At 41.0% G+C, this 26,334-nt stretch overlaps 1 protein-coding gene across 3 annotated transcripts in view; it reads right to left on the reverse strand.

Annotated features, from left to right (window-relative positions):
- Window positions 1–26,334, reverse strand: part of Sbf2 (SET binding factor 2) — a 395,017-nt gene that overhangs the window by 11,557 nt on the left and 357,126 nt on the right. For all 3 annotated transcript variants that reach the window (XM_075971874.1, XM_075971873.1, XM_075971872.1), the window contains 4 exons: window positions 26,046–26,222; window positions 20,668–20,769; window positions 19,834–20,019; window positions 1,524–1,650 (listed from right to left, as the gene is read on the reverse strand). In XM_075971874.1, coding sequence (XP_075827989.1) covers window positions 1,524–1,650; window positions 19,834–20,019; window positions 20,668–20,769; window positions 26,046–26,222 — 592 coding nt within the window. The remainder of the gene's footprint in view (window positions 1–1,523; window positions 1,651–19,833; window positions 20,020–20,667; window positions 20,770–26,045; window positions 26,223–26,334) is intronic.

Raw genomic sequence — 26,334 nt, forward strand, 5'->3', positions numbered from 1 at the left:
AGATTTTAAACTGAGATCACTGGTAAAGCTTTAGTTGTGAAGGGTTCTCTTTCTAAATACTCTGTGACATATGAAGTACTGAGAATATCAACTCTGTTTTACTTTAATTCCCCACCTTCTGAGTGCTATATGACAGGCATATTGCACCATGCTTGGTTTATGTGATGTAGGTGATAATCATACCCAGGGCTCTATGCATACTAGGCAAGTACTCTTCCAACCAAGCCACCTGGAACAAGGGCTGACTTTTTTTGACTTGCCCTAACAAAAATTTGTCAGACATTTCCCATTTTCCTAACAACTCCTGGGAAATGTTTTCATAGTTTCTCAGAACCTATTTTTTTTTTTTTTTTTTTTTGGTTTTTCGAGACAGGGTTTCTCTGTGGCTTTGGAGCCTGTCCTGGAACTAGCTCTGTAGACCAGGCTGGTCTCGAACTCACAGAGATCCGCCTGCCTCTGCCTGCCCGAGTGCTGGGATTAAAGGCATGCGCCCCCATCGCCCGGCTAGAACCTATTTTTTTAAAATAAATGTTATAGCTTTTAGAAATTGTAATAACGATACTGATATCTAGAATTCCTCAAGGGCTTATTCTATGCTAACAACTGTGATGAGAAACTGACCACTGCTTCCTCCTGTGGTCACTATGATCCTATTGTACCCTATCACTGTCCCCACATTACAGATGAGAAGGCTGAGGCTCAGAGATGGTCCTAGACCCCCCCCACCCCCCGTGGCAAAGTACAGCTGGTAAGCAGTGGTGCTAGAATTTAACTTTGGTATGTTTGGTTTGGAGCCTTTTTCACGGGCTGGTTGCCAAACTGTCACCATGTGGTGCAGGAAATTGTCTGTATTCTTTCAATCATATTTTAAATAAATGCTGATTGGCCATGCAGGAAGTATAGGTGGGTCAACCACACAGGAGGTAGAGGCGGGGCAATGAGAACAGGAGAATTCTAGGAAGGAGAAAGCCCATTCCTCCCAGTCCAGCCTAGACCACCGAAGAAGCAGGATGTGAGCTACCCTGCTGAGAACGGTACCGAGCCATGTGACTAACATAGATAAGAACAATAGTTAATATAAGCTACAAGAGCTAATAAGAAGTCTGAGCTAATGGGCCAATCAGTTTTATAACTTATGGAGATCTCTGTGTGATTTTCTTTGGGGCTTGCTGGCTGTGGGGTACCGGGTGGAACAGAAGCCCCAACAAGTATGCCCTCGTGTTACAACCATGGACAGGTTCCTCTCTATCAGAGTGGACATGAATGGACATACTATGAATTAAACATGTCTCCTACAGTGGTAGTGACTGAAGGTGCCAAGCAGTGAGCATTTTTAGCTTTACAAAGGCAAGACACGAACGAGCACTTGCTGTAACTAATGGCTGAGAGAGAACAGACTGCCCTAGAACTGTTACTCACATCACTCCACACTCAAATCTTATTTGGAATCACTTACATCACTCAAGTTTCCACTGAAAGTAACTAACAACAACAAGATAGAACAGAGGCATAGAAATACATACCATGCTCTAATCTTTCATAGTCTGAATCCAGCAGAAATGTTTTAAAGCGATTAGACACATAATGGAAAGCCAAGAACTTTAGGTAATAGAGATTGAATTCAAACTCATTTGGATACTGGATGTGAACCTGAAACACACAAACCAAGAGTAAGAGTCAAACAGAAAATAAGAGTCACGTTATAGAATGCTTAGCTGAAATATGATGGAGACCTCTGGCCATTCATCTGACAAATGCTTAAATCTCCATTAATCCCACTGGTGGGGAAGATCACTACCACAATTTAAAGCCAAATACTAAAAAAAAAAACGGTTTATTTATTATGTATACAATACCTCCCCAACAAACCTCTTGCATTAACACTGCTGCTCATGGCATACCTTCGCAGGGCCCACTGAAAGGTACCCACTTTGCCTTTTGTTATCCTTTCAACCAACACTTGGGAAGTAGAGGCAGGAGGACCATGAGTTCAATGTCAGCCTTGTTTACAGATCACACAATCTAGATAAGAAAGATCCCTTCATATGCTAAAGGAACGGGGAGGAATGTGCCTTGTAACTTTTTTTTCTTGGTGTTTTGACACAGGAACTTAACACTGCAGCTCAATCTGGTCTGGAATTCATTAGGTAGTGTGGGGGTTGGGGAGCTGGGCCTGAACCTGCTGGGCTCTTCCTGTTTTAGCTTCCAAGATGCTGAACCACCAGACCCAATTTTCACCTTATTTTTATCAGCTCATCAGCAAGGTCCTGGACAAAGGAATATGCATGACTGGGAAGGGGAATCATTGTTTCACTGTTTTCAGCCTATCTTTGACAAGCTGTCCGCAGCCTCTGTGGAGCCAGCTCATACTGACAGAAAGTAGGCTTGTGCCCCAGTATACCAGGCAGTCCCACCCATGCTGCTCAATGCCTCCTCCCCTAGGCAGGCTTTCTCTGTGTAGCCCTGGCTGTCCTAGAACTCTCTATAAACCATGCTAGCCTTGGACTCAGAGATCTACTTGCCTCTGCCTCTCGAGTGCTGGAATTAAAGGCCTGGGCAGTGCTTCTCAGTCTTAAAAGCAGCAATAGGATCTTGCCAGATCAAGATAAGTTTCAATCATAACTGTATTTGCTAAAAGCTGTTTCATTTTTCTTTTCTTTTTTCTTTAGTTTTTCAAGATAGGGTTTCTCTGTAGCTTTGGAGCTTGTCCTGGAACTAGCTCTTGTAGACCAGGATGGCCTCGAATTCACAAAGATCCTCCTACCTCTCTGCTGAGATTAAAGATGTGTGGCACCACCGCCCGACTGCTAAAAGCTGTTTCTAATGAGTATTACAGGCAGCCTGTCTAAAGGTCAGCATTTGGGGCTGAAGAGATGGCACAACTGAGTTCAGATCCCTAACACCCACATAAAAAGCTGGGTATGGTAATACGTGCTACAAGCCCAGTGCTGGGTATGGATAAGACATGGGATTCCTGTCGACACTGGCTGTTACAAATCTTAGCGCATGGCGGGGAAGAGTTCAGTTCACATGGATGGAGGTGACAGGGAGTCCATGAGGCTATAAGGAGGCTCTGGGCTGTGTTGTACTGGCTGTCAGAAATGACTTGTGACGGCCAGTGTCGACAGGATCTTCTCCTAGGTACCACAAGGCAGGCTCTTGGGACAAGGGAAAGAAATAAAAGCTTGCTACAACTCTATTGTCAAGTAAGAGGAACTGTGCATGTCCTGGTTATTATGTTCCATGAACCTCTTGCTTGACACCTGCAGTAGTGATGTGTGTCCTACATGTGAAGCCAGGTAAAGAGGCGAGGCTGTGGTCTGGTCTCCTGTCAAATCCTTTGTCTCTGCTACAACAAGTAGGTGACTTTGAAAGGCTGGGCTTTGCCCACCTTGTCCTACTTTAGTGCGACGCAAGGCACACTTCTAATGCCTGTCCTCATTGCTTTAGAGTAGTTAGCTTTGAGGACAGAGAAAAATCATAGCCAGAAGACTGTAGCTAAAATGGAAACTCCTCTACCCTCTAGAAGATTCTACCTTAAGTACATGTAGCTTTTTGTGTTGTGAAGTCAATTGTGTGATACTTTTCTGTTGATGAAATAGTCAAAGACAATCTGCAGAAAGTTTTTTGTTTCTGCACAATAAGGGCACTATGCAGAAAAAAAAAAGACATGGTATTCCCTAGGGTTAAGTAGCTAGCAAGCCTAGACAAATTGGTACTTCCAGGTTTGGTGAGATCCTGTCTAACAAATAAGGTAGAGGAGCTATTGGGAATGATACTGTGATGTCACTCTCTGTCCTCCACAAGCACCTGCATGTGCAAGCACACCTGGATACACTCATGCATTCATAAGCATACCACAATAAATACCCACAAGTAAGTGTAGCTTTACTCATCAAACTACTTTTTGCAACAGACAAAGACTATTAACAGAGACTAAGTGACTATTGGGTGTCTAACCTCCAATGACACTTCTTCAAGGCAACTTCTACACCTCAGACTCAGAGACACTGGAAGAAAAGAGGGGTATGGAGATTATAAGAGCCAGAGACCTAGGAAACCTGATGTTAGATAGTGTCCTCTACACATGACAGAGAAATTGAACCCATGAACTCTCAATATGGGTGTCTGAATAAGACCAGCATGACAACACCAGCTGACAGGAAATTCCACACAGTTCAACACCTAGATGAAGAACTACAGGTGGATAATGGCTGTTAAGGAAGGAAGAGTCCATTTCTTCCAGGGATGAGGATGAGCTCCTAGTTAGGTTGTCCAATCCCAAGGGGTCAGCCCTGGATATGTGTACACCTAAAAACAAAGCTAAACAAACACAATAAGTACTTTCTCTCTCTCTTTACACACACACACACACACACACACACACACACACACACACACACACACACACGTAACAATAATTGAAGAGATCATGAATTTGGGAGGGGAGACAAGAGAGGAATTGGAGGGGTGGGAGTGATGTAGATGCAGTATTTATGTATGAAGCTACCAAAAACACCCCACCCATTAAAAATAGAATTTTAAAAAGTTTACCATCTGGTTAGACCCCTAGATTTCTGTGATAAGTTCTCTCTACTGTCTTCTTTCTCTCTCACACATACAATATTTTCTTATTGTCTTTTTGATTGCATTAAAAGTTTCTGAAGCATACATAGTAGACCTGTAACTGTGGTGCCTCCTCCTTGACATATTCTGAATAACGGGGAATGTGACTCCTTTTGTAGCTGTAAGCATCTGTTGTTAAGTATGAGTTTTCTCATTTGTAAAGTGTAGCATGAACAGGGCCAGGTCTGCTTGTTTGTGTTTCTGTCCCGCCCGGTACCCCACAACCATTTAGCCCCAAAGAAAATCACACATAGGTTTCTATAAATTATAAGCTGATTGGCCCATTAGTTCTAGCCTCTCACTGGCTAATTCTCACATCTTAATTAACCCATTTTTCTGATCTATGTTAGCTATGTGGCTCAGTACCTTTTTCAGTGAGGCAGATCACATCCTGCTGCTTCGGTGGTCTGGGCAGGAGTGGGAGGAATCAACTTCCTCCTTCCCAGAATTCTCCTGTTCTCATTACATCATTTCTATTTCCTGTCTGGTTTTCCTGCCTATACTTTCTGCCTGGCCAATCAGCGTTTATTTAAAACATGATTGATAGATTACAGACAGTTCTCAAGCACCAGTAAAGATAAAGGACTAGACTCTATGAGTTTCCTGTGACTACAGTATAAAGAACAACTAATTAGAAAGACTAGGACTAGTTGGAGAGTTTATAGTTATAATTAAATAAAACTCAGATTGACATTATTTTAGAGCATTATCACTGGACATAAAAATAAGTTTCTCTGGCCTGTTGTGGTAGTGCCTTTAATCCCAGCACTTAGGAGATAGAGGCAGAATGATCTCTTGGGAGTTCCAGACTAGCAAGTGAGACCTTGTCTTAAGAAAAAGAATCCATTTCTGTAATGGAAAATAAATTATAAAAACATTTCCCTCTCTTGCTTTGTTAGACGTTTGCCAACTATATCCTAATACAGCAATTTTCATTCAAATGAGAATTTCTGCATTTTTGGGGGGCAGGGGAGATTTAAGGAGACAGGGTCTCATTTTGCAACTCTGACTGACCTAGTCACCATGTAAAGCAGGGTGGCCTCAAATTCAGAGATCCATCTGTCTCTGGTTCTCAAGTGCAGGATTAAAGGTGTGTGCAACCATGCTTGGCTTTTTTTTTTCTCTTCTGGTGGTGCTGGGGACTGAATCCAGGGCCTGCACATAGCAAAAAAGTTCTGAACCGCTGAGCAATACCCACACCCAGTCTTCCTGGTCCCTTCTCAAGCAACGTTCAGACTTCTGGTTTCCTCCCTGTCCTGTCCTTTGATGTCATGTCATTTGGCTCAGAACCAGGGCACACACCGAGAGCTGGTGACTTATAGAGTAGGACAGCTAGACAGTGAAGGGGACAAGTGCATGAGGATGAAACCTGGCTCTTTATCATCTGAGCCTTAGGGAGGAAGAAACTGCAGTGTAAATCAGATGGGGTAGGCTATAAGGAGTAATCACAAGCTAGACCAGCCCAGGCTCATCATTTCCAGAGGAAGAAAGGTTCGGGCTTCTACCAGGGATCCGGCCCACAAAAACGTTTGAAGGCTACTTTAATGCTACTCTTAATGACTATTTTCTTCAGAACCCTTCTGTTTCACAAGTGTGTGAAGTTTTTCCTAAATATTCTGATATTTAATATGCTTAGGAGAAGAATTTTGAAAACTTCCTAAGAAACCACTACGAATGATATTTTTGTCCATGTGCCATTAGGTTTTTTGTAAAACTTAAAAGACCTATTTAAAAAAAATCTACAATGGGAAGGAAGGGAAGTGGGGGAAATGGATAGCTCAATTAAAAAATAAAATAAAAAATACTACAATGATACTTGAGCAGTATCAGCACCTTGGGAATACACTGCAACAAACCTGGATTGTGCTCTCAGGTGAGAAGGGATAGGAAACTAGAGTGTGCAGTGGATTATGTGAGACCTATGGTCTAAGACACACTAATGACAATTAAGTAGCTGGGTGGTGGTGGTGCACACTTTTAACCTCAGTACTCGGGAGACAGAGGCAGGTGGACTGCTGTGAGTTCGAAGCCAGCCTGGTCTACAGACTGAGTTCCAGGACTGTACCACAGAAAAACTCTGCCTTGAAAATAAAAAAAGACCTTACAAAGTAAGATTTAAGAAGGACTAACAGTGTATCTTGTACTATGCTAGCCCGTCATATAAGGCTTTAGAACTCATGATATTAAAAGACAATGGAAAACTTTGTTTTAAAACCATTTATGTGAAGTTTGTCAGTTTTCAGCTGAATAGGAAGCAGGCAACAGTCTTGAATATACCATGAAGCCATCAGTTACAACTATTTTACCAATCTACATGGCTGAATTTTAGAGTAACCAATGTCTGGGGGCAGCTGGACCGATCCCGTGACGTCACAAGGAAGGAACCAGTCTTAAATAAGAAAAATAGCTTTTGCATTTGGGTTGGGACCTTCACAGTGTTGGCACAGTAACTGTGAGGAGGAACATGACTACATCAGGCGAGAGTGAGCCAATTTACAATGTAAATAAACTCTGAAGGCACATTCAGCACTGGTAGGTTCTCAAAGAGGGACAGCATGAAAAGGTTCTAGGACATGCTCAACGATTGAATTAAAAGGATAATTTCTTGTACTTCATATTTTCATTCATATTATACATATTTCCCCTTTGGTACTATGTTTTTAAAAATTAATAATTATTTTAAAAAACATTTATCTTTTTAGTATATATGTTTGTGGAGGTGTGAAAGGGCAGGACAGTGCAGAGTTTCCTCCATCTTGTATTCTTGCTGAGGTCATTTTAGGTTTAATTAGAAATTGATCTCCTTCATGGAGACTCCCACGGAAAATTACCCAACTTTATTTTAAGTATCAGAGGTCAAGATGCCCCAGGTAACTATTCCAAGTTTCTGTTAAACTTTTTCTTTTTACTTTTTAATCATTTTTATTGAATTTATTGAGCTATACGTTTTTCTTTGCTTCCCTCCCTTTCTCTCCCTCCCCTTAAATCCTCTCCCATGGTCCCCATGCTCCCAATTTACTCAGGATATCTTGTCCTTTTCTACTTCCCATGGAGATTAGATCCATGTATGTCTCTCTTAGGGTCCTCATTGTAGTTTAGGTTCTCAGGGATTGTGAACTGTAGGCTGGCTTTTTTTTTAATTTAAGTCTAAAAGTCACTGATGAGTCCATATGATTCTTGTCTTTCTGGATCCGGGTTACCTCACTCAATATGATGTTTTTTAGATCCATCCATTTGCTTGAAAATTTTGAGATGCCATTACTTTTTTCTGCTGTATAATACTCCATTGTGTAAATGTACCACACTTCCCTTATCCATTCTTTGGTCGAGGGGCATTTAGGTTGTTTCCAGATTCTGGCTATGACAAACAAAGTTGCTATGGACATAGTTGAGCACATGGCCTTGTGGCATGATTGAGCATCCTTTGGATATGTACTCAAAAGTGGTATTACTGGGTCTTCAGGAAGGCTGTTTCCTAATTTTCTGAGAAATCACCACACTGACATCCAAAGGGGCTGTACCAGCTTGCATTCCCACCAATAATGCAGAAGTATTCCCTTTACCCCACAGCTTCTCCAGCATAAGTTATTATCAGTGTTTTTGATTTTGGCCATTCTTACAGGTGTAAGATGGAATCTCAGAGTTATTTTGATTTGCATTTATCTGATGATTAAGGATGTTGAACATTTCCTTAAGTGTCTTTTAGCCATTTTAGATTCCTCTTTTGAGAGTTCTCTGTTTAGGTTTGTATTCCATTTTTTTTTATTGGATTATGTGGTCGTTTGGTGTCCAATTTTTTGAGTTCTTTGTATATTTTGAAGTTCTGACCTCTGTCTGATGTGGGGTTGGTGAAGATCTTTTCCCATTCTGTAGGTTGTCTTTTTGTCTTGTTGACCATGTCCTTTGCTTTACAGAAGCTTTTCAGCTTCAGGAGAATTTATTAATTGTTTCTCTCAGCGTCTGTGCTACTAGGGTTATATTTAGGAAGAGGTCTTCTGTGCCAATGTATTTAAGTGTACGTCCCATTTTCTCTTCTATGAGGATCAGAGTGGTTGGCTTTATGTTGAGGTCTTTGATCCATTTGAACTTGTGTTTTGTGCATGCTGATAGATATGGATCTATTTTCATTCTTCTACATTTGATATTTAGTTATGCCAGCACCATTTGTTAGATTTTTTTTTACCATTTGATAGTTTTTGCTTCTTTGACAAAAATCAGGTGTTCTTAGGTATATGGATTAATATCTGGGACTTTGATTTGTTCCATTGGCCCTGCTGTATGTTTTTATGCCAGTACCAGGCTGTTTTCTAGTACTATAGCTCTGTAGTAGAGTTTGAAGTCAGGAATTGTGATGCCTTTAGAAGTTCCTTTATATTGTACAGGATTGTTTTGGCTATCCTGGGTTTTATGCTTTTCCATATGAAGTTGAGTACTGTTCTTTCGACGTCTGTGAAGAACTTTGCTGGGATTTTGATGGGCATTGCGTAGTCATGTTCCTCCTCACAGTTACTGTGCCAACACTGTGAAGGTCCCAACCCAAATGCAAAAGCTATTTTTCTTATTTAAGACTGGTTCCTTCCTTGTGACGTCACGGGATCGGTCCAGCTGCCCCCAGACATTGGTTACTCTAAAATTCAGCCATGTAGATTGGTAAAATAGTTGTAACTGATGGCTTCATGGTATATTCAAGACTGTTGCCTGCTTCCTATTCAGCTGAAAACTGACAAACTTCACATAAATGGTTTTAAAACAAAGTTTTCCATTGTCTTTTAATATTGATTGATCTTGGTAAGATTGCCATTTTTTCTATGTTAATTCTATCTACCTAAGAGCATGGAAGATCTTTCCATTTTCTGGTGTCTTCTTCAATTTGTTTCTCCAAAGATTTAAAGTTCTTGTCATACAGGACTTCCATTTGTTTACTTAAGAGTTACTCTGAGATATTTATTCTCTTTGCGGCTATTGTGAATGGTGATGTTTCTCTGATATCTTTATCAGCCCATTTATCAGCTGTGTAAAAAAGGGATACTGATTTTTTTTTGAGTTAATCTTGTATCCTGCTGCATTACTAAAGGTGTTTATAAGTTGTAGAAGTTCCTTGGTAGAATTTTTGGGGTCGCTTATGTAAACTATTATATCATCAGTAAATAGTGAGGATTTGACTTCTTTTCTGATTTGTATCCCCTTGATCTCCTTTTGTTGTCTTATTGCTCTTGCTATGACCACAAGAACTATATTGAATAGACATAGTGAGAGTGGACAACCTTATCTTCTTCCTGATTTCAGTGGTATCACTGTGAGTTTCTCTCCATTTAGTTTGATGTTGGCTGTTGGCTTGCTGTAGATTGCTTTTATTATGTTTAGGTATGTTCCTTGAAATGCCTGCTCTAAGACCTTTATCATGAAGGGATGTTGTATTTTGTTGAAAGCTTTTTCAGCATCTAATGAGATGATCATATGGTTTTTATTTTTCAGTTTGTTTACATGGTGGATCAACAGGTTTTCATATGTTGAACCATCCCTACATCTCTGGGATAAAGCCAACTTGATCATGGTGGATGATGGTTCTGATGTGTTCTTGGATTCAATTTGCCAGTATTTTCTTATTTTTGCATCAATGTTCATGAGTGAGATTGGTCTGTAATTCTCTTTCTTAGTAATGTCTTTATGTGATTTGGGTATCAGGGTAGCTTCATAAAAAGAGTTTGGCAATGTTCCTTCTGTTTCTAATGTGTGGAACAATTTGAAGAGTATAGGTATTAGTTCTTCTTTGAATCTTGTTGAATTCTGAGCTGAAACCATCTGACCCTTGGCTTTTTTTTTTTGGTTGGGAGACTGTTAATGACTGTTTCTATTTCTTTAGCAGTTTTGGTTCTATTTAATTTGCTTATCTGGTCTTGATTTAATTTTGGTAAATGATATTTATCCAGAAAATTGTCCATTTCCTTTAAGTTTTCCAATTTTGCATAGTACAGGTTTTTGAAATATGACCTGACGATCCTCTGAATTTCCTGTGTCTGTTGTTATGTCCTCATTTTTATTTCTGATTTTGTTAATTTGGATATTCTCTCACTGCTTTTTGGTTGGCTTGGATAAAGGTTCATCTATGATGTTGATTTTCTCGAAGAACCAACTCTTTATCTCATTCTTTGTATTGTTTTCTGTTGCTATTTTGTTGATTTGAGGTCTCAATTTGATTATTCCCTGCCATCTAGTTCTCCTGGGTGAGTTTGCTTCTTTTTGTTCTAGAGTTTTCAGGTGTTCTGTTAAGTCACCAGTGTGGGATTTTTTTCCAGCTTCTTTATGTAGTCATTTAGTGCTATGAACTTTCCTCTTAACATTGCTTTCATTGTGTCCCATAAATTTGGGTATGTTGTGTAGTCATTTTCAATGAATTTTAGGAAGTCTTTCTTACTTTATTTCTTTCTTAACCCACTGATGCTTCGGGTAAGCATTGTTTAATTTCCCTGTGTTTGTGGGCTGTCTGGAACTAGTGTTGCTATTGAATTCTAATTTTAAGCCATGGTGATCTGGTAAGATACATGGGGTTTTTCCAAGTTTTTTTTGTACCTGTTGAGTTTGTTTTGTTACCTAGTATGTGGCCAATCTTTGAGAAGGTTCCATGAAGTGCTGATAAGAAGGTATATTCTTTAATTTTGAATAAAATGTTCTATAGATCCCGGTAAATCCCTTTGAGTCATAACATCTGTTAGTTCCCTCATTTCTCTGTTAATTTTTTTGTCTGACTTACCTGTCTGGTGGTGAGAGGGGAGTGTTGAAGTCTCCCATTATTAGTGTGTGTGGTTTAATGTGTGATTTAAGCTTTTTTTTTTTTTTGGTTTTGGTTTTGGTTTTTTTGAGACAGGGTTTCTCTGTAGCTTTGGAGCCTGTCCTGGAACTCCCTTTGTAGACCAGGCTGGCCTCGAACTCACTGAGATCCACCTGCCTCTGCCTCCCGAGTGCTTGGATTAAAGGCGTGCACCACCACCGCCCAGCTGTGATTTAAGCTTTTGAAGTGTTTCTTTTACATATGAGGGTGCTCTTGTATTCAGGGCACAGATGTTCAGTATTGAGATTTTCTATTGATGGATTTTTCCTGTGACTAATATGAAATGTTCTTCTTTGTCTCTTTTGTTTGATTTTAGTTTGAAGTCTATTTTGTTAGGTATTAGGCTAGCTACACCAGCTTGTTTCTTAGGTCCATTTGATTGGAAAATTTTTTTTCCCAACCCTTTACTCTGAGGCGATGTCAGTCTTTGAGGTTGAGATGTGTTTCTTGTATGCAGCAGAAGGATGGATTCTGTTTTCGTATCCGATCTGTTAGCCTGTGTCTTTTTATAGGTGAGTTGAGTCCATTTATATTAAGGGAGTCCATTTATATTAATGACCAGTGACTGCTATTTCCTGTTAATTTAGTTTTCGTTATTTTGTATGTTTTCCCCTTCTTTGGAACTTGCTGTTCTGAGATCATCAATTGTCTGAGTTTTTGTTGATGTAGTCAACTTCCTTGGGTTGGAGTTTTTCTTCTAGTACTTTGTGTAGGGCTGGGTTTGTGGCCAGGTATTGGTTAAATCTGATTTTGTCATGGAGTATCTTGTTTTGTCCTTGTATGGTGATTGACAGTAGTCTGGACTGGCATCTGTGGCCTCTTAATATCTGCATAATGCTTGACCAGGACCTCTGGCTTTCATTGTTTCCATTGAGAAGTCTGGTGTAATTCTGATAGGTCTCCCTTTATATGTTACTTGACCTTTTTCCTTTGCAGCTCTTAATATTCTTTATTCTGTATGTTTAGTGTTTTGATTATTATTTGGATTATTTTTCAAGACAGGGTTTCTCCATAGCTTTTTTTTTTTTTTGGTTCCTGTCCTGGAACTAGCTCTTGTAGACCAGGCTGGCCTCGAACTCACAGAGATCCGCCTGCCTCTGCCTCCCGAATGCTGGAATTTTTTTTTCAGGTTCCATTCCATTTTATTATGGTCCTGCCTTTGTCTTCCAAAAAGAAAGGCTATTTAACACACAACCCAAACACCCTTACCATGGATCTTGTTAACATACAGAGATCTCTCCTGTCTCCTCCTTAGCACATTACACCAAAACAGAAAATAAATCGTTCAGTCCATTCCAGGAAAAAGCACCATGACAATAGGAAACGCAACATGTTAGGAATTAGACCGAATATAAAAACAGCAGGTCAGACCCTGAAAGAATGACTTCCAACATAATAGGCCCCCGAAAGTATATATATATATTCATGTGTGCACATATATATTAAAGAAATTTGGTTTCTACCCCCAAAGTTATTCAGAAATAAACAACATTCCATCTGAGCTAAGGAAGGCTGGGTGCAACAGCCACATCACAAAGGAGCATGGCTTGGCCCTCCCTCTGTACTAACCATGCCGGCCAGTCAGTCCACCGGTGGGACACTTCACACCCTAGGCTTAGCAGATCCAGTATTTGTAAAGGCTGGTCACTGGGCAGCCTCAAAATCCAGTAACAGAGCCCAGAGCCTGGGGCTGATCCTGGAGCTTGGTCCTGCTGTAGGGACAAGCCTGGAGCCTAGGAATGGGATGGCCACCACCCTGGGTTTAACAGCCAGCCCTGCCCTGGGCTTTTCCCAACACCCTGCAGATCTTTGCAGTTTGCCCAGCCCAGGCCTTTCCCTAGGATCAATGGCTTTTAGATTGGAGAACTAGAGTTGGGACTTGGCTCTGTGAGCCTGGTGCACACGTATGTATTCACATGTGCACATACGTGTTTTAGCGGAGGTCGACAGGTTGCAAGTGAGTGTTCCTACTCAAGTAGTGTCTCTTCCTGTGTAAACTGGTTTTGCTGCTGAATTCTAAGCAGTCCCCCTGCTAAAGAGATCTGTCCATTAGACACCAGCTACCGGAAGCTGTAGACATAGAAGATAAGTTACAGACCCTGGAGAGCAATCCTCTTAGGGCTTGGCACAGTGTTTCCATCAACCAATAGGATGACTGTGTGGGAACCCCATTTCCCTTTCCATATCCTTTCCTGGCACCCTGGGCAAACAGGAGAAAAGGCCATTGTAATCAGAAGGCGCACAGACAGTTTGGGGTTTGCAAGCCGCAGATCCAATGACAAGAGTCACACACAACCATACTCATACCACACTGTTTGTGGGTCCCCACCTGGCTCTGGGGATGCTGGTGTGCTCTTTGAGCTGTTGCCTTGACTGAAGTCATCAGGGCCCCGGCTGACATGAGGAGCCAACTCGGGAGACCGGGAGACCGACCAGGGCTTTTGGTCAGGAGCCCCTCGCTGTAGCAATGCTCTGTGCCCCCATCTCCTTCTGAGGTGCTGAGCCCTGATTGCACAGGAGCGACGGTGGCTATCTCCCCGGTGTGTGGTGACCCGAGTGCTGGGATTAAAGGCGTGCGCCACCACCGCCGGGCAAGTGTTTTGATTATTATATGGCAAGGGGACTTTTTTTTGGATCCAGTCTATTTAGTGTTTTGTAAGCTTCTCGTATCTTCCTTCATAGGCATATCTTTCTTTAGGTTGGGAAAGTTTTCTTCTATGAATTTGTTAAATATATTTTCTGGGCTTTTGAGTTGAACTTCTTAGGTTTGGTCTTTTCATGGTTTCCCTATTTCCTGGATATTTTGGGTTAACCTTTTTTTAGATTTAATGTTTTCTTTGACTGATGACTCTATTTCCTTTAATGTGTTTTCAGCGCTTGAGATTCTCTCTTCCATCTTTTGTATTCTGCTGTTTAGGTTTGCATTTGTGGTTTCTGATCATTTTCTTATGATTTATGTTTCTATAGTTCCTTCAGCTTGTGTTTTCTTTATTGTCTCTATTTCAGTTTTCAAGTCTTGAATAGTTTTTTCCATATGTTTGATTACTTTTTTTTTGGTTTTCTTTAAGGAATTTGTTGATTTCTTCCAATTTTTTGTTTGTGTTTTCCTCCATTTTTTTGAGGGAAATTTTCATTTTCTCTTTAAGGGCCTCAAACATTCTCCTAAAGTTATTTTTTTAAGTCATTTTCTTCTGCTTGATCTGTATTTGGTTGTTCAAGTCTTGCTGTTTTAGGGCCACTAGTTTTTACTGGTGTCATGTTACTCTGTGTTGCTGTGTGTATTCTTACCTTGTCTACTCATTTTTTCCTCTGATTGGTGTAGTTGGGGCTATCTGTTTCTCTGGTGAGCAATCTTTCAGATGCCAGTGTATCCAAGGCTCAGATGGTTCCTACAGTTCTGGTCACCCTGTTGGTCACTCCGCATTCCTGGAGGTCACTGGGTGCTCCCAGGTTTGCAAGACCAGTCAGTGGTTGTTTGGGCCTGCTCCCACAGAGATTGCTTCCTTGGGGCTCTTTCTGCTGAGGGTGCTACCATGGGCCTGCTCTGGCAGAGGTCCTGGCTCAGGCCTACTCCCTCGGAGGTTCTGGATTCATGGTCTGGACCTGCAGACGTCTCTGGTTCTTGCCTACTCCCTCAGAGATCCCAGACTCATGTCTGAAACCACGGAAGTCTCTGGTTCCTGTCTGCTCTCTCAGAGGTCCTAGATTTGCACCCAGACCCGCAGAGATTCTGGCTCAGGCCTACTCCCTTGGAGGTCCCAGACTCGCACCCGGACCTGCAGAGGTCTCTGGTTCTGGCCTATTCCCTCAGTGGTTGCTCCCTTGTACCTGCTTCTGTGGAGTTTGCTGCGCAGGCCTGCTCTGACATAGGTAGCTGACTCAGTCCTGTTTCCATAGATGTCCCTGGCTTGGTCCCAGTCCCGCAAAGGTCTCTGGCTCTGGTCTACTCTCTTGGTGGTCCCAGACTCACACCTGGACCAATAGAGGTCTCTGGTTCCAGCCTACCTCCTTGGAGGTCCCAGACTCAAGCTCAGACCCACAGAGGTCTCTGGTTCCTGCTTACTCCCTTGGAGGTCCCAGACCTATATGCTGGGGTCTGCAGAAGTCCTGGCTCAGGCCTACTCCCTCGGAGGTCCCACTCTGTTAAACTTCTTGCTTGTGCAAACCTCCCTTTCCAGCTAACTGCTTCTTTCAGCTTCTGTTAAACTGCCTTCTTGCACAAAACACCCCCCTGCAGCTGCTGAGTGATATACCTAGGATGTGCTTTTTGCTTTATAAAAACCCCTTGTTCTAAATGCTCAGGGCTATACTTGGGTCCTAAATACCTGCCTGTGCAGTCCCAGCTATTATAAAGACTTTCGGTTGGCTATAAACGGTTGTCTGAGTGGTCATTTCTGGTGGGCTTCCTGTAACACATGTGCACATGTGTTTATATGTGGAAGTCAGAGGACAATGCACAGGAGTGGTGCTCTCTTATCAGATGGGCTCTTGGGACTATACCTGTGTTCTCAGCCTTGGTGGGAAGCACCTTTTCTCTCTGACTCAGTTTGCTAGCCCTGGTATTGTGTTTTAAAAATAAATTTTAGGTATAAATTTCATTTTTATGTTTTGGTTATATTTTTCTTTTGAAAGATTTGGCTCAATTATTTCAAGGAAAGGAAGCATCCTGTCATGATATCACTTCAGTTAGGTCAACTACTTTTATAAGTAAAAAAACTGCAGATGCTGCTATTACGAAACAGTGACCTAGCATTTCTCTTCATCTGACACCTGCATATACTGGCATAAACAATGGCTTTTTATATGATGAGGAATTTCTAATTTAAGAATGGTGCTTCATCTGTTTTCTTTGTAACTTTGTTAGTACTAATAGATACAGCCTTTTGAATTCAGTGTGTTATAAATGGTTAAACAAGCAGGGATCACATTTTACCCTGGGAAAGTTTGCTTGTGTCTATGAAATTATGAACTTATTTTTGTATTGTTATTGGGCCTGCTTCTGTTTTGTGTACCAAAAAGTCTGAAGACAGCACTAATTAAAATTATTTGGTAAAAGTAAGGGGCATGTAAAACACTATTCACTTGAAAGGCATTCAAAGAAGGCATTTTTCTAATGCCTCAAACCAGTGTGTAGGAGATGATGAAACACTACCATATAATTAAGTCAGCAAGAGCAGAGCACTATTGCTAACTACTTAGATTTCTGTTTCCAAATGATAAACAGTCTCTCTCTGAGAGAAGATAATTTCCTTTAACCAAGTTGACACCTATCAAGGTCAAGCCCCTAAAGTGTTACAGTAAGGTCGGTCAGTCTGTCTGTCTGTCTGTCTGTCTGTCTGTCTGTCTGTCTCTGTCTCTGTCTCTGTCTCTGTCTCTGTCTCTGTCTCTGTCTCTGTCTCTCTCTCTCTCTCTCTCTCTCTCTCTCTCTCTCTCACACACACACACACCCTTTGTCAAGACTTATCTTTAAGAGGTATTTTCAGACTGGGAGGTGGTGGAGCACACCTTTAATCCCAGCACTCAGGAGGCAGAGGCAGGTTCTCTGTGAGTTCAAGGCCAGCCTGGTCTACAAAAGCTTGTTCCAGGACAGTCAGAGCTACCCTGTCTTAAAAAACAAACAAACAAACAAACAAACAAACGAAAAAACAAACAAACAAGCAGGCCTATTATATCCAAGGCAGGTTCAGGAAAATTTAAAAGAATAATATTTCAGTTGAAAAGTTTTAACCTGACACAGTTAGAACTGAATACATAGTCCAGTCTTTAGACTCTGAAGTTACATTTTGTTGGTCATGAAGCCTTCACTTGCAAACAATTGAGTTTTCATTTAAAAGTTGGCCTTATTTTTCATTTGGGGCCAAGTAGGTCATACATATACAACGTTTAATTTTTACCTATTTAGAAAAATAGTTATGATAAGTTTAATTTTTATGCCAGTTTGCTTTAATAGCCATACTTTGAAAATTTAGCATTTATTATATTTATTCTAAATCCAGCAGGCATATAATTTACATCTCATTGTAATTATGTTGTAATTTACATATATAATTTACATATATATATAATTTACATCTCATTGTAGTTATGTTAAAGAATTTTACGCCCTTAAAGTTAGAGTTTTACTATGCAGATATGGCTGGCCTGGAACTTGCTATGCAAATCTGGCTGGAGTGGAATAATTTGTGGGTATCCTCATGCTTCTGCCTTCTGAGTGCTGAAACTACAGATGGTGTATCACTATGCCTGGCTAGTAAGAACTTTTTAAAGGCAGGTCAAACAAAACCCCAGAAATGAATGGGGATAGAAGGACAACATAGTAACAGGCCAAAACCAGTTCAGCAGAATATTGAAGCCGAGGAGACTAGAGGGAGAGTGGTAGTGGCTGGCAGAGGAAAGCTATAGTGGGAATCCTGCAGAAGGAAATTGATTTCAGACTCTAACTAACCTGCTGAGGATAGAGAAGCCCCCCAAACAGTATTTAAGGTGAAATGGGGCTAAAGTAGCTAGACCCCAGAGTCTTTTCCTGCCTTATGTTATCATGATAACCCTTTTCAGAGTAAGAGACTGGATGGTTAGTTTCTGGAAAAAATATACTAGACAAACCCCAAGCTTGAGACTACTAGACGCAGTTGGGCTAGTGAAAAGATGTGACTGAAAACAGCATGGAAAATTGACTGTCTATCTCCTGAACTGGAATGTCATGGGTATCTCTTCTGCCCTAATGCTAGTGACAGCTGAGCTCCCCAGCCTGTCTGGTCACAGCTTTACAGATCTTTGCTGGAAGACTGCTGCTGTTTTCTTTCTGAAAGTCAGGGTACTGAGATGTTACACTTTTTCTTACTTAAATAAACATTATATAAAGTTTCTTTAAATTATCCGGTGTAGCCAGGCGGTGGTGGCACACACCTTTAATCCCAGCACTCAAGAGACATAGGCAGGAGAATCTCTGTGAGTTCAAGGCCAGCCTGGTCTACAAGAGCTAGTTCCAGGACAGGAACCAAAAGCTACGGAGAAACCCTGTCTCGAAAAATCCAAAATAAATAAATAAATAAATAAATAAAAATTCTTTGGCGTAAGCATCAGTTTGATTAGTTTTAGTCATGATACATACGAGTTACCACCATTGAAATTAGGATACAGAGCAGTTCCCAATCCTCATACCTACAGAAGTGAGAGCTAAGAGACTCACTTTTCTCCTCTGGTCTCAGGTAAGCACAACTATCCCCTAAAATATCCCTTGTCTATGAGTCAAAATACAATAAAAAGGCAAATATTCAAACAGAGAACATATATGTTATTTCTTGCAAGGGTTTCAAAGTTTAAGTTCCCCTGTTATCAGCGCTCCACATCCTGTTTGGCAGGCGGGCTAAGACTACAGTATAGTACTTTTTCACAAAAAGAGAGGAGAGCAATCAGGCACTGCCCCATGCATGCATGGGGAAGGGGAATAGAAAATCACTGCTAGTGGCTACAGAGTGTTTTCTGGGTGATAAAACAAGTCTTAAAATGGTGGTGATAATTTTGCAACTCTGTGAATGGAAAATGGAGCTTAACATTTAAAATAGGCCAACTATATGATATATAAATGAGAATTCAATGAAGCTATTATTTTAAAAAGCAAATGATTAACATAATAAAAACAAAACAAAATATAGTCATATGCTGAGTTGGCCTTTTCAGAAGACCTACTTTCAGTTCTGAAACTGTCTTCACCTTTCCTCCCAGTCATATTTCAGAGGTTCCCTGCTATTTTTGACATGGGAGAACCTACATATCCTCCTAGAATGATGATGTGGATAAAACAAGGCTGCAGCATCAGTGCTGTTTTCCTAGGCCAATTTTGTAGCACCCTGTTCTTCATTCCAATCCTGAGCAAGGACCCAGGAAGGGAGTCTAACTGCCATGTCTAGAAAGATGGAGAGAACAGGGAATGATTTATTCTCTTCTCCCTTCTCTGCATTTGACTGGGCCACACAGTATGGCCTCTTTATCAGCGGCACTTTGGTTACTTCACTAACCTAAGCACGGCTCTCAATCCTATCAGCCTGCCTGGCCGGGCCTATTTATTTCTCAAGGGATTGAGGCTCTTATTCTTGTGCCCATGCATGTGGTAGAGCATATCCAAACTGGGAAGACCACAATGTGGCATTTCAAGGCATGCCATACATACAGACTTTTGCTGTTTAGTCCACACTTTGTGGAGCATGCTCTAACTAAGCAGTTATCTGGAGGTTAGTTCAACAGCCATACCAACATTCCTAACTTCAGAAACTGGAATATTCTTCTCCAATCCCAGCATGTCTTATGATTGAGCTGTGGCAGCAGCTACCAAGCAGTGTGTCCTTCAGGTCAAGTCATCCTAAGCTTGCTTCACTTACCTGGTGCACACAGTCTAAGAATTGCAAGAAGATGGGAGCAAAACCACTGCCCTGAGAGTTAAGGGCCAAGCTGCTGCGCTGGCTGAATTTATGACCAAAAGAGAGCCATTCTTTTTCAATCAACATCCGGAAGCCTTCGATTGTCCTATAGAAGGGATCGCTGAGTAACTGCACCAGGGATGTCACCTAGGTCAAGAGCAGGATGGATACTTCATTAATTTTAGAGCTAAACAAGTCCTGTTGAACTTTCTTTTGATGACAGCTAGTTCACAAGCAAGGTTACCTGAACAGGAAATGTGTTGACTAGCTGCTCCAGGATGGATAATCAAATGAATTTCAAAACTTTACAGTAATAACAAAAACCCAAATTCATTTTGGCTCCATGTTTTCTTTTAGAGAATTAAGATTTTAATCCTTTAACTGGCTAGTTTGTTGACTATGGTACTGGGCAATCAGTTCAAACCTATTCTACTCTTTGGTGGGAGTAGGGTAATGTCTTAATGTTGCTGACATTCACACACATTTTCTTTTTTATTCTGGAGTAAACACAGGCTTAGAGAGAGCTAGAGAAAGACTGGAGGAAAGCCAGGAGGGTGGTCCATGTTGCACACTGTTAGTCAAGGGCTCTAGCTGCAAGTTTGTATGGTGTACCTAATGAGGATGAGGACATCTGATGCTTGACCCAGAGCTGTTAGGGACATGGCTTGCCAGGGGCTGTTTAGCAGGGGACTTTGTCTGTCCATACACATTAGTCATTATATAAAATAACTTCAAAGGTAAAAACTACATTGAAATACAAATATAAAACACTGAGAAATATGTGTAATGATTTACTTGTGTAGTGATGTCCCAGCCTTCTTCTAGACACACCAAAACCGAAGACCCATTCTCAAGTACTTCTGATACAACCACAGCCAGCTGCATTATCCTGTGAAGCTGAGAGAGAAAAGAAGGTACAGTTAGAGCAAGCACTTATTGTCTTTTTTGACTTATTGTAATTTGTATAATATAGAATGAAAATAGGAATTATTTATTCACTTGTTTTTAGTGTGTATGTGTGTAAGTGCAGGCCTGTGTGTTCTGTGGAGTTATGGGGGGGGGGATAGAGGACAATTCTTGGGAGTTAGTTCTTGCTATCTTGTAGGATCAGGGGTTAAATTCACACCATCAGGTCCAAGCACAGATGCCTTTAACCACTGGCTTCCTCAAAACAATTTCAGATTTATAGTGCTTGCTGTAACACTTGATGCTGTTTTTTTAAAGTACTTTACGATCTTACAACAGCACAATTCTCAAGGTAAAACAGCAGTTTCTGAATTACATTTTTCAGGGGAGGGAAATATAAGATTAATATGGAAATATGTTTCTTATTTCTTAATATCGATAAATCTATTTTATGGGCACCGAATGACTGACAATTCCCATAACTACTTTTCAAACGATGCAAATAATTGAAGTTATGAGGCCAGGGTCAGAATCCTATTTCTCATGTTTCAGTCAGCCCTAAGCAAGAGCTGTGACTAGTAAGGCTACTGATTACATCTTCTTTATTATTTTATTTTATGCATATGGGTATTTTTTTCCTGAATTTTTGTCTGTGTACTGCTATGGTGCCTGCTATCTGTGGAGGCCAGAAGAGGGCACTGGTGGATGTTAGCTGCCATGTGGATACTGAGATTTGAACTCAGGTCTTCTGGAAGAGCAGCCAGTGCTCTTAGCCACTGAGCTCTCTCTCCAGTCCCATACTGCTGCTTTTTTTTTATTATTTTGTTTACTCTGCATTATGAGCTATAACCACTGACTAAATTAAGCTCCTCTGTATTACTAATGTCTTCTACACTCCCTAAACATTCCTATTTTCAATGAACAGCTTGGTAATGATATTTGTACAACCTTCTCTTGTGTCCTGAATGGTTCATACTTACATATTTTAATAACTGGCCAGTTTACTTCTGATGGCATTAAAAGTCTCCCTTATTTATAAAGCTTACGCATGCTGTAGGGACCTGTAATGTGGCACTAGCTGATCAGAAGCAGAAGTCAGACTCACTATCAATTTTGAAGAATCAAACAATGGTGTGGGACAATTGTCTGTTTCTGTCAATTATATTTTAAATAAACACTGACTGGTCAGTAGCCAGGCAGGAAGTATAGGCGGGACAACCAGACAGGAAGTAGAGGTGGGTCAACGAGAACAGGATAATTCTGGGAAGAAGGAAGTCCCCTCTGTAGTCGTGACTTGGCCACAGAAGAAGCATGTGATTGCTTCGCTGAAAAAGGTACGGAGCCATGTGGCTAACATAGACAAGAATAATGGGCTAGTATAAGTTATAAGAGTTAATAAGAAGCCTGAGCTAATGGGCCAATCAGTTTATAACTAATGTAGACCTCTATGTGATTTCTTTGGGACTTAATGAATGCAGGAACCGGGTAGGACAGAAAACTCAGAAAACAAAAAAAGATGAGATGAAGCACTTGAGCAAAAGAACCACATAATGCTTAAATAGTTAAATTTCTTGCCAAATCAAATTAAATATAAGCAAATTTAAAGATCTATTTATTTAATAAATATGTGTGTGAGTATGGTGTGTGGCATAGTATGCATGTGCCTGAGGAGCCTGTGAATGTCAGAAGGAGGTACTGGATCCTCTGGAACCAGAGTTACGGGCAGTTGTGAGCTACCATGAGGATGCTGGAAACTAAATCTGGGAGAGCAGCAAGTGTGCTTAAGTGCCAAGCCATCTCTCCAACTCCTTTTTTTTTTTTTTTGCAAAAGATTATTTTATTAACTACATTTGTGTGTGTGTGTGTGTGTGTGTGTGTGTGTGTGTGTGTTTGCCATACGCATGCAGGTGCCTTTGGAGAACAAAGGTGTCAGAACTCAGAGCTGGATTTATGGGCAGTTGTAAGTCACACAAAAGGGGTGCTGGGAACTTGGCTTATCTTCAAGAAGAGGACATGTTTTTAACTGCTTGAACTTCTCTTTAGCCCAGGCAGATATACTTAAATATAACATGTCAGTTCCTGCTGCTTTAGATACTAACCTCTCTGGTTTAGAACACTGAGAAGTCAAGCTGGATCAGTCTAGTGCTCAGACTGCTTGAAGGTGCTATGCTATGCAGGTTGCAGGGGAAAGAATTATCCTCTATAGCCTTAGTCAGCTGTGGTTCCTGTGTGTAACCCTACCAACTAGACAGGTAAGATAATGCCCCTCGACAACACTGGCAAGTCTGACTGAGGGTAACCAATTGCACCTGCCTGGATTTGAGGCCTGCTACACAGAAGAAAAATTCATGTCTGCTTATTGTAAAACTGGGTGAAGGCCCATGGCCAGGGAGGTCATAGGTTCTAGTAGGAAGGCTACTACTGTTGCTTATCTAAGTAAACATGTTCTACCCGTCAAACTGCCTTCTATAGAATTCATTCATGCCCACAGAGTAGTGCTGTCATTAGCTAGGTCAGGAAGCTTCTGTGTGCAGTTGGTAGTGGTAACTGTAGAGACTAAACTGGTAAAAGTGATGAGAAAGATTGACTGTTGACTGTTTAGCCCTAAATGGAAGATCTATACCACATCCTCCAAAGCACTGGGAACATTATGGAAGTGGAGACAGAAAGCATGTAAGATCCGGGAAGAAGGGAAGAATGTTGTGGCATCCTGTCCTCTGGAGATGTCATGGCTGCTGCACTTGGGAACTCACAGCAACTGTGATTACCTACAAAAGACCTGTCCAAAACTGGGGTAATCAACATCCTATCCCACAGAGGGAGCAAGGTCGCCTGAGGCCCAACCCCTCACTGGAGAGGTATGTGGGTGCCAGGGGAGGAAGAGGCATTTTCTTCAGTGGAACAACCACTGATAAGGTCCCCATGGTCTTGTAAATACCCCCTCACCATGCAATTCTAACAAAATGCATTGTATCACCAAAGGCAAAAAACAAAAACAAAAAAACCCATAAAAATAGAAGGAGGTTAATTAGGAAGAGGGAAGGAATCAGCAGGGGGTCCCAAATGAAATCATTAGGAGGGGGACAATGAGGGTAATAGAGTGTGACTATATCCAAAATATACTATATATATATATATATGTCATATTAGGTATAATTAATAAATGCTATTAATTAATAAAGGTGTCAAGTGAGGTGTAATAAAATGGCCTTGTACTATTTCCTCATTAGTGGAAGACCTATTATACTATAAAGTAGAAAAGACTGAGATTCTAATTGGACTTGTTTAGTTTTTCTATAACATAATAATTTCTATTTTAATGACTCACTGTTTTCTGGCATTAATGTGATTGCTGTATAACACTGATAATATGCTATAAAACACTGCACTGTGAACCTCTAAAGGGATGAATTTTATAGTAAGAGAATTATGTTAAAAAAAAGATGTTTCTTCCTGGCAGTGGTGGCACACACCTTTAATCCCATCACTTGGGAGGCAGAGGCAGGCAGATCCAGCCTGGTCTATAGAGTGAGTTCTAGGACAGCCAGAGCTGTTACACCGAGAAACTCTGTCTATTTGTTTATACTGTGTACTATAGTAAGAAACTTCTGTTTATGCTCACCCTAGTGGTTGTGAGCCTAGGCTCCAATGGCTGAGCCATCTCCCCAGCTTAACATGTTTGTTTGTTTTTGTTTTTTATTTTCGTTTTCCAAGATAAAGTTTCTCTGTGTAGACTACCTCTGCCTTCCAAGTGTGGGACTAAGGCATGCACTACTATGCCTAGCTTAACTTCTAAAGCCAGGCCAACTGACTCAAAATTCATACTGAATAATAAACAGTACAGAGTTCAAGACCATATGTCCCAAATTTGAGTTTAAAAAATACTTTGAGCACGATATGACACAATATGCACAATTACTCATCTTAGAAGTAAAACACACATTTAAAACAGACCTGGGTTATTTAAGTAATCACAGGAGCAAGGTACAGGGAAAGTTCTTCATTTTTTCCTACTGCACAGCTATCAGACTGAGTGCTCTTGAGAGGATACGCTAACACAGTAAAACAACAGTACTAGTATCTTTAGCATTTAATTTCTGGTGCAGGTCCACTTTCTGGCAAGGAACAGAACATAGAATCTATCAGAAATGTAGATGGGAGTTGGGTGGTGAGGATAATTTGGGGCTGGGGCTCATAGCTTAGGGATAGAGCAACGTGCCAGTGAACTTCTTCCATGGGTACTCAAGAGTATTCTGAACCTCCTCAGGGTAGAGAACGTATTAGTGCACATGTGGCTATGTTTCTCTGTAGTTTAAGTGCCTTGATAATACTCACTGCCCTGGGTGCTGACATTTCTTGGTTATTTCTCATAGTCAATGGAGAAATAACTCTCTCTTTGACAGATCAGAATTAGACAGGGAGTTGGGGGAGCTGGAGCTGTAACTCAGAGACAAATATCTGTTAGCTTACATGGGGGCCTGGGTTTGCTCTCCAGCACTGGGAGGAACAGGCAGACAGGGTACTTGAAGAAAACTGTCAAACTAGAAATGGGAGGAGCTAGAGCTTGCTGCCGATAGGAAGGAACATGAGCACAGACAAGATTTCACTGCAGAGACGCTGCTCTCTGCCAAACTGGCATTACTGCCTATAATGCGTATGCCATAAATACCTTTCTTTCTATGGTATGGAAGAAATGTAGGCATATGTGTGCTGGCAAACCATGTTTCCCTTAATTTCTCAATAAAAATTCAATTAGAAATGTCTTCAGGGTGATTTGCTGAATGATGACGGATATCTAATTTTCCCAGACCTTAGGTAGTTTGGAGTATCTAGTAATTGATGGCTGGTGTGTGGGTGAAACTGAAATTTAGAGACACAGAAAGGCAGAAGTAAATGAGAGGTAAGAGAGTCAGAGGGAAAGGCATGTGGAGTCATGCAGAAATCACCTTTTGTTCCGGATCCTTGCTGACTTGACAACAGCACAGAGGAGCTATGAATACATGTGACTGACTTCCTTGCACATCAACATTCCTGCACAATATGCCACACTTCCAGTTACACAGAGAAAAAACCCTAGGTGATCAAGAATCTGTCCTCACACGTAGGCCCTACTGTTTCTTGGAACTGAGAGGCCTTTACAATGAATGGGCACATGACAAAGGAAGAAAATGGGGAGTGGAGGGGAGAAAATAAAGACTTTTCAGATGTTGGTTGTATACCCTCTTAGGGTGTTCTCTGAGTACACAATATCTTTCCCCTGATGTTACCTGTGGGAACCACTCGGAATCTCCCAGGGCCTTCAGGAACGTCACTTCCGAGTCTGTAGGAATGGTGCTCGGGATACAAGCCCTCATCAGCTTCTTAAAACTGGCTTTCACTTGTCGAATTTCATGAAATTCAACAGGAACAAACTCACAGTTTAAAGCAAATTCTACCTTGAAGCTCTGAATATGAAGATACAGAGAATTAGGCAGATAAAAGAACAAAGCTTTCCCCAGGGCAATGCTTAATAATAAACACTATGTTGTTGTCAAATAGCTGCAGCCAGCTTTAGTG

The sequence above is a fragment of the Microtus pennsylvanicus genome, chromosome 5 (assembly GCF_037038515.1).
Source record: "Microtus pennsylvanicus isolate mMicPen1 chromosome 5, mMicPen1.hap1, whole genome shotgun sequence".
Classification (NCBI taxonomy): domain Eukaryota; kingdom Metazoa; phylum Chordata; class Mammalia; order Rodentia; family Cricetidae; genus Microtus; species Microtus pennsylvanicus.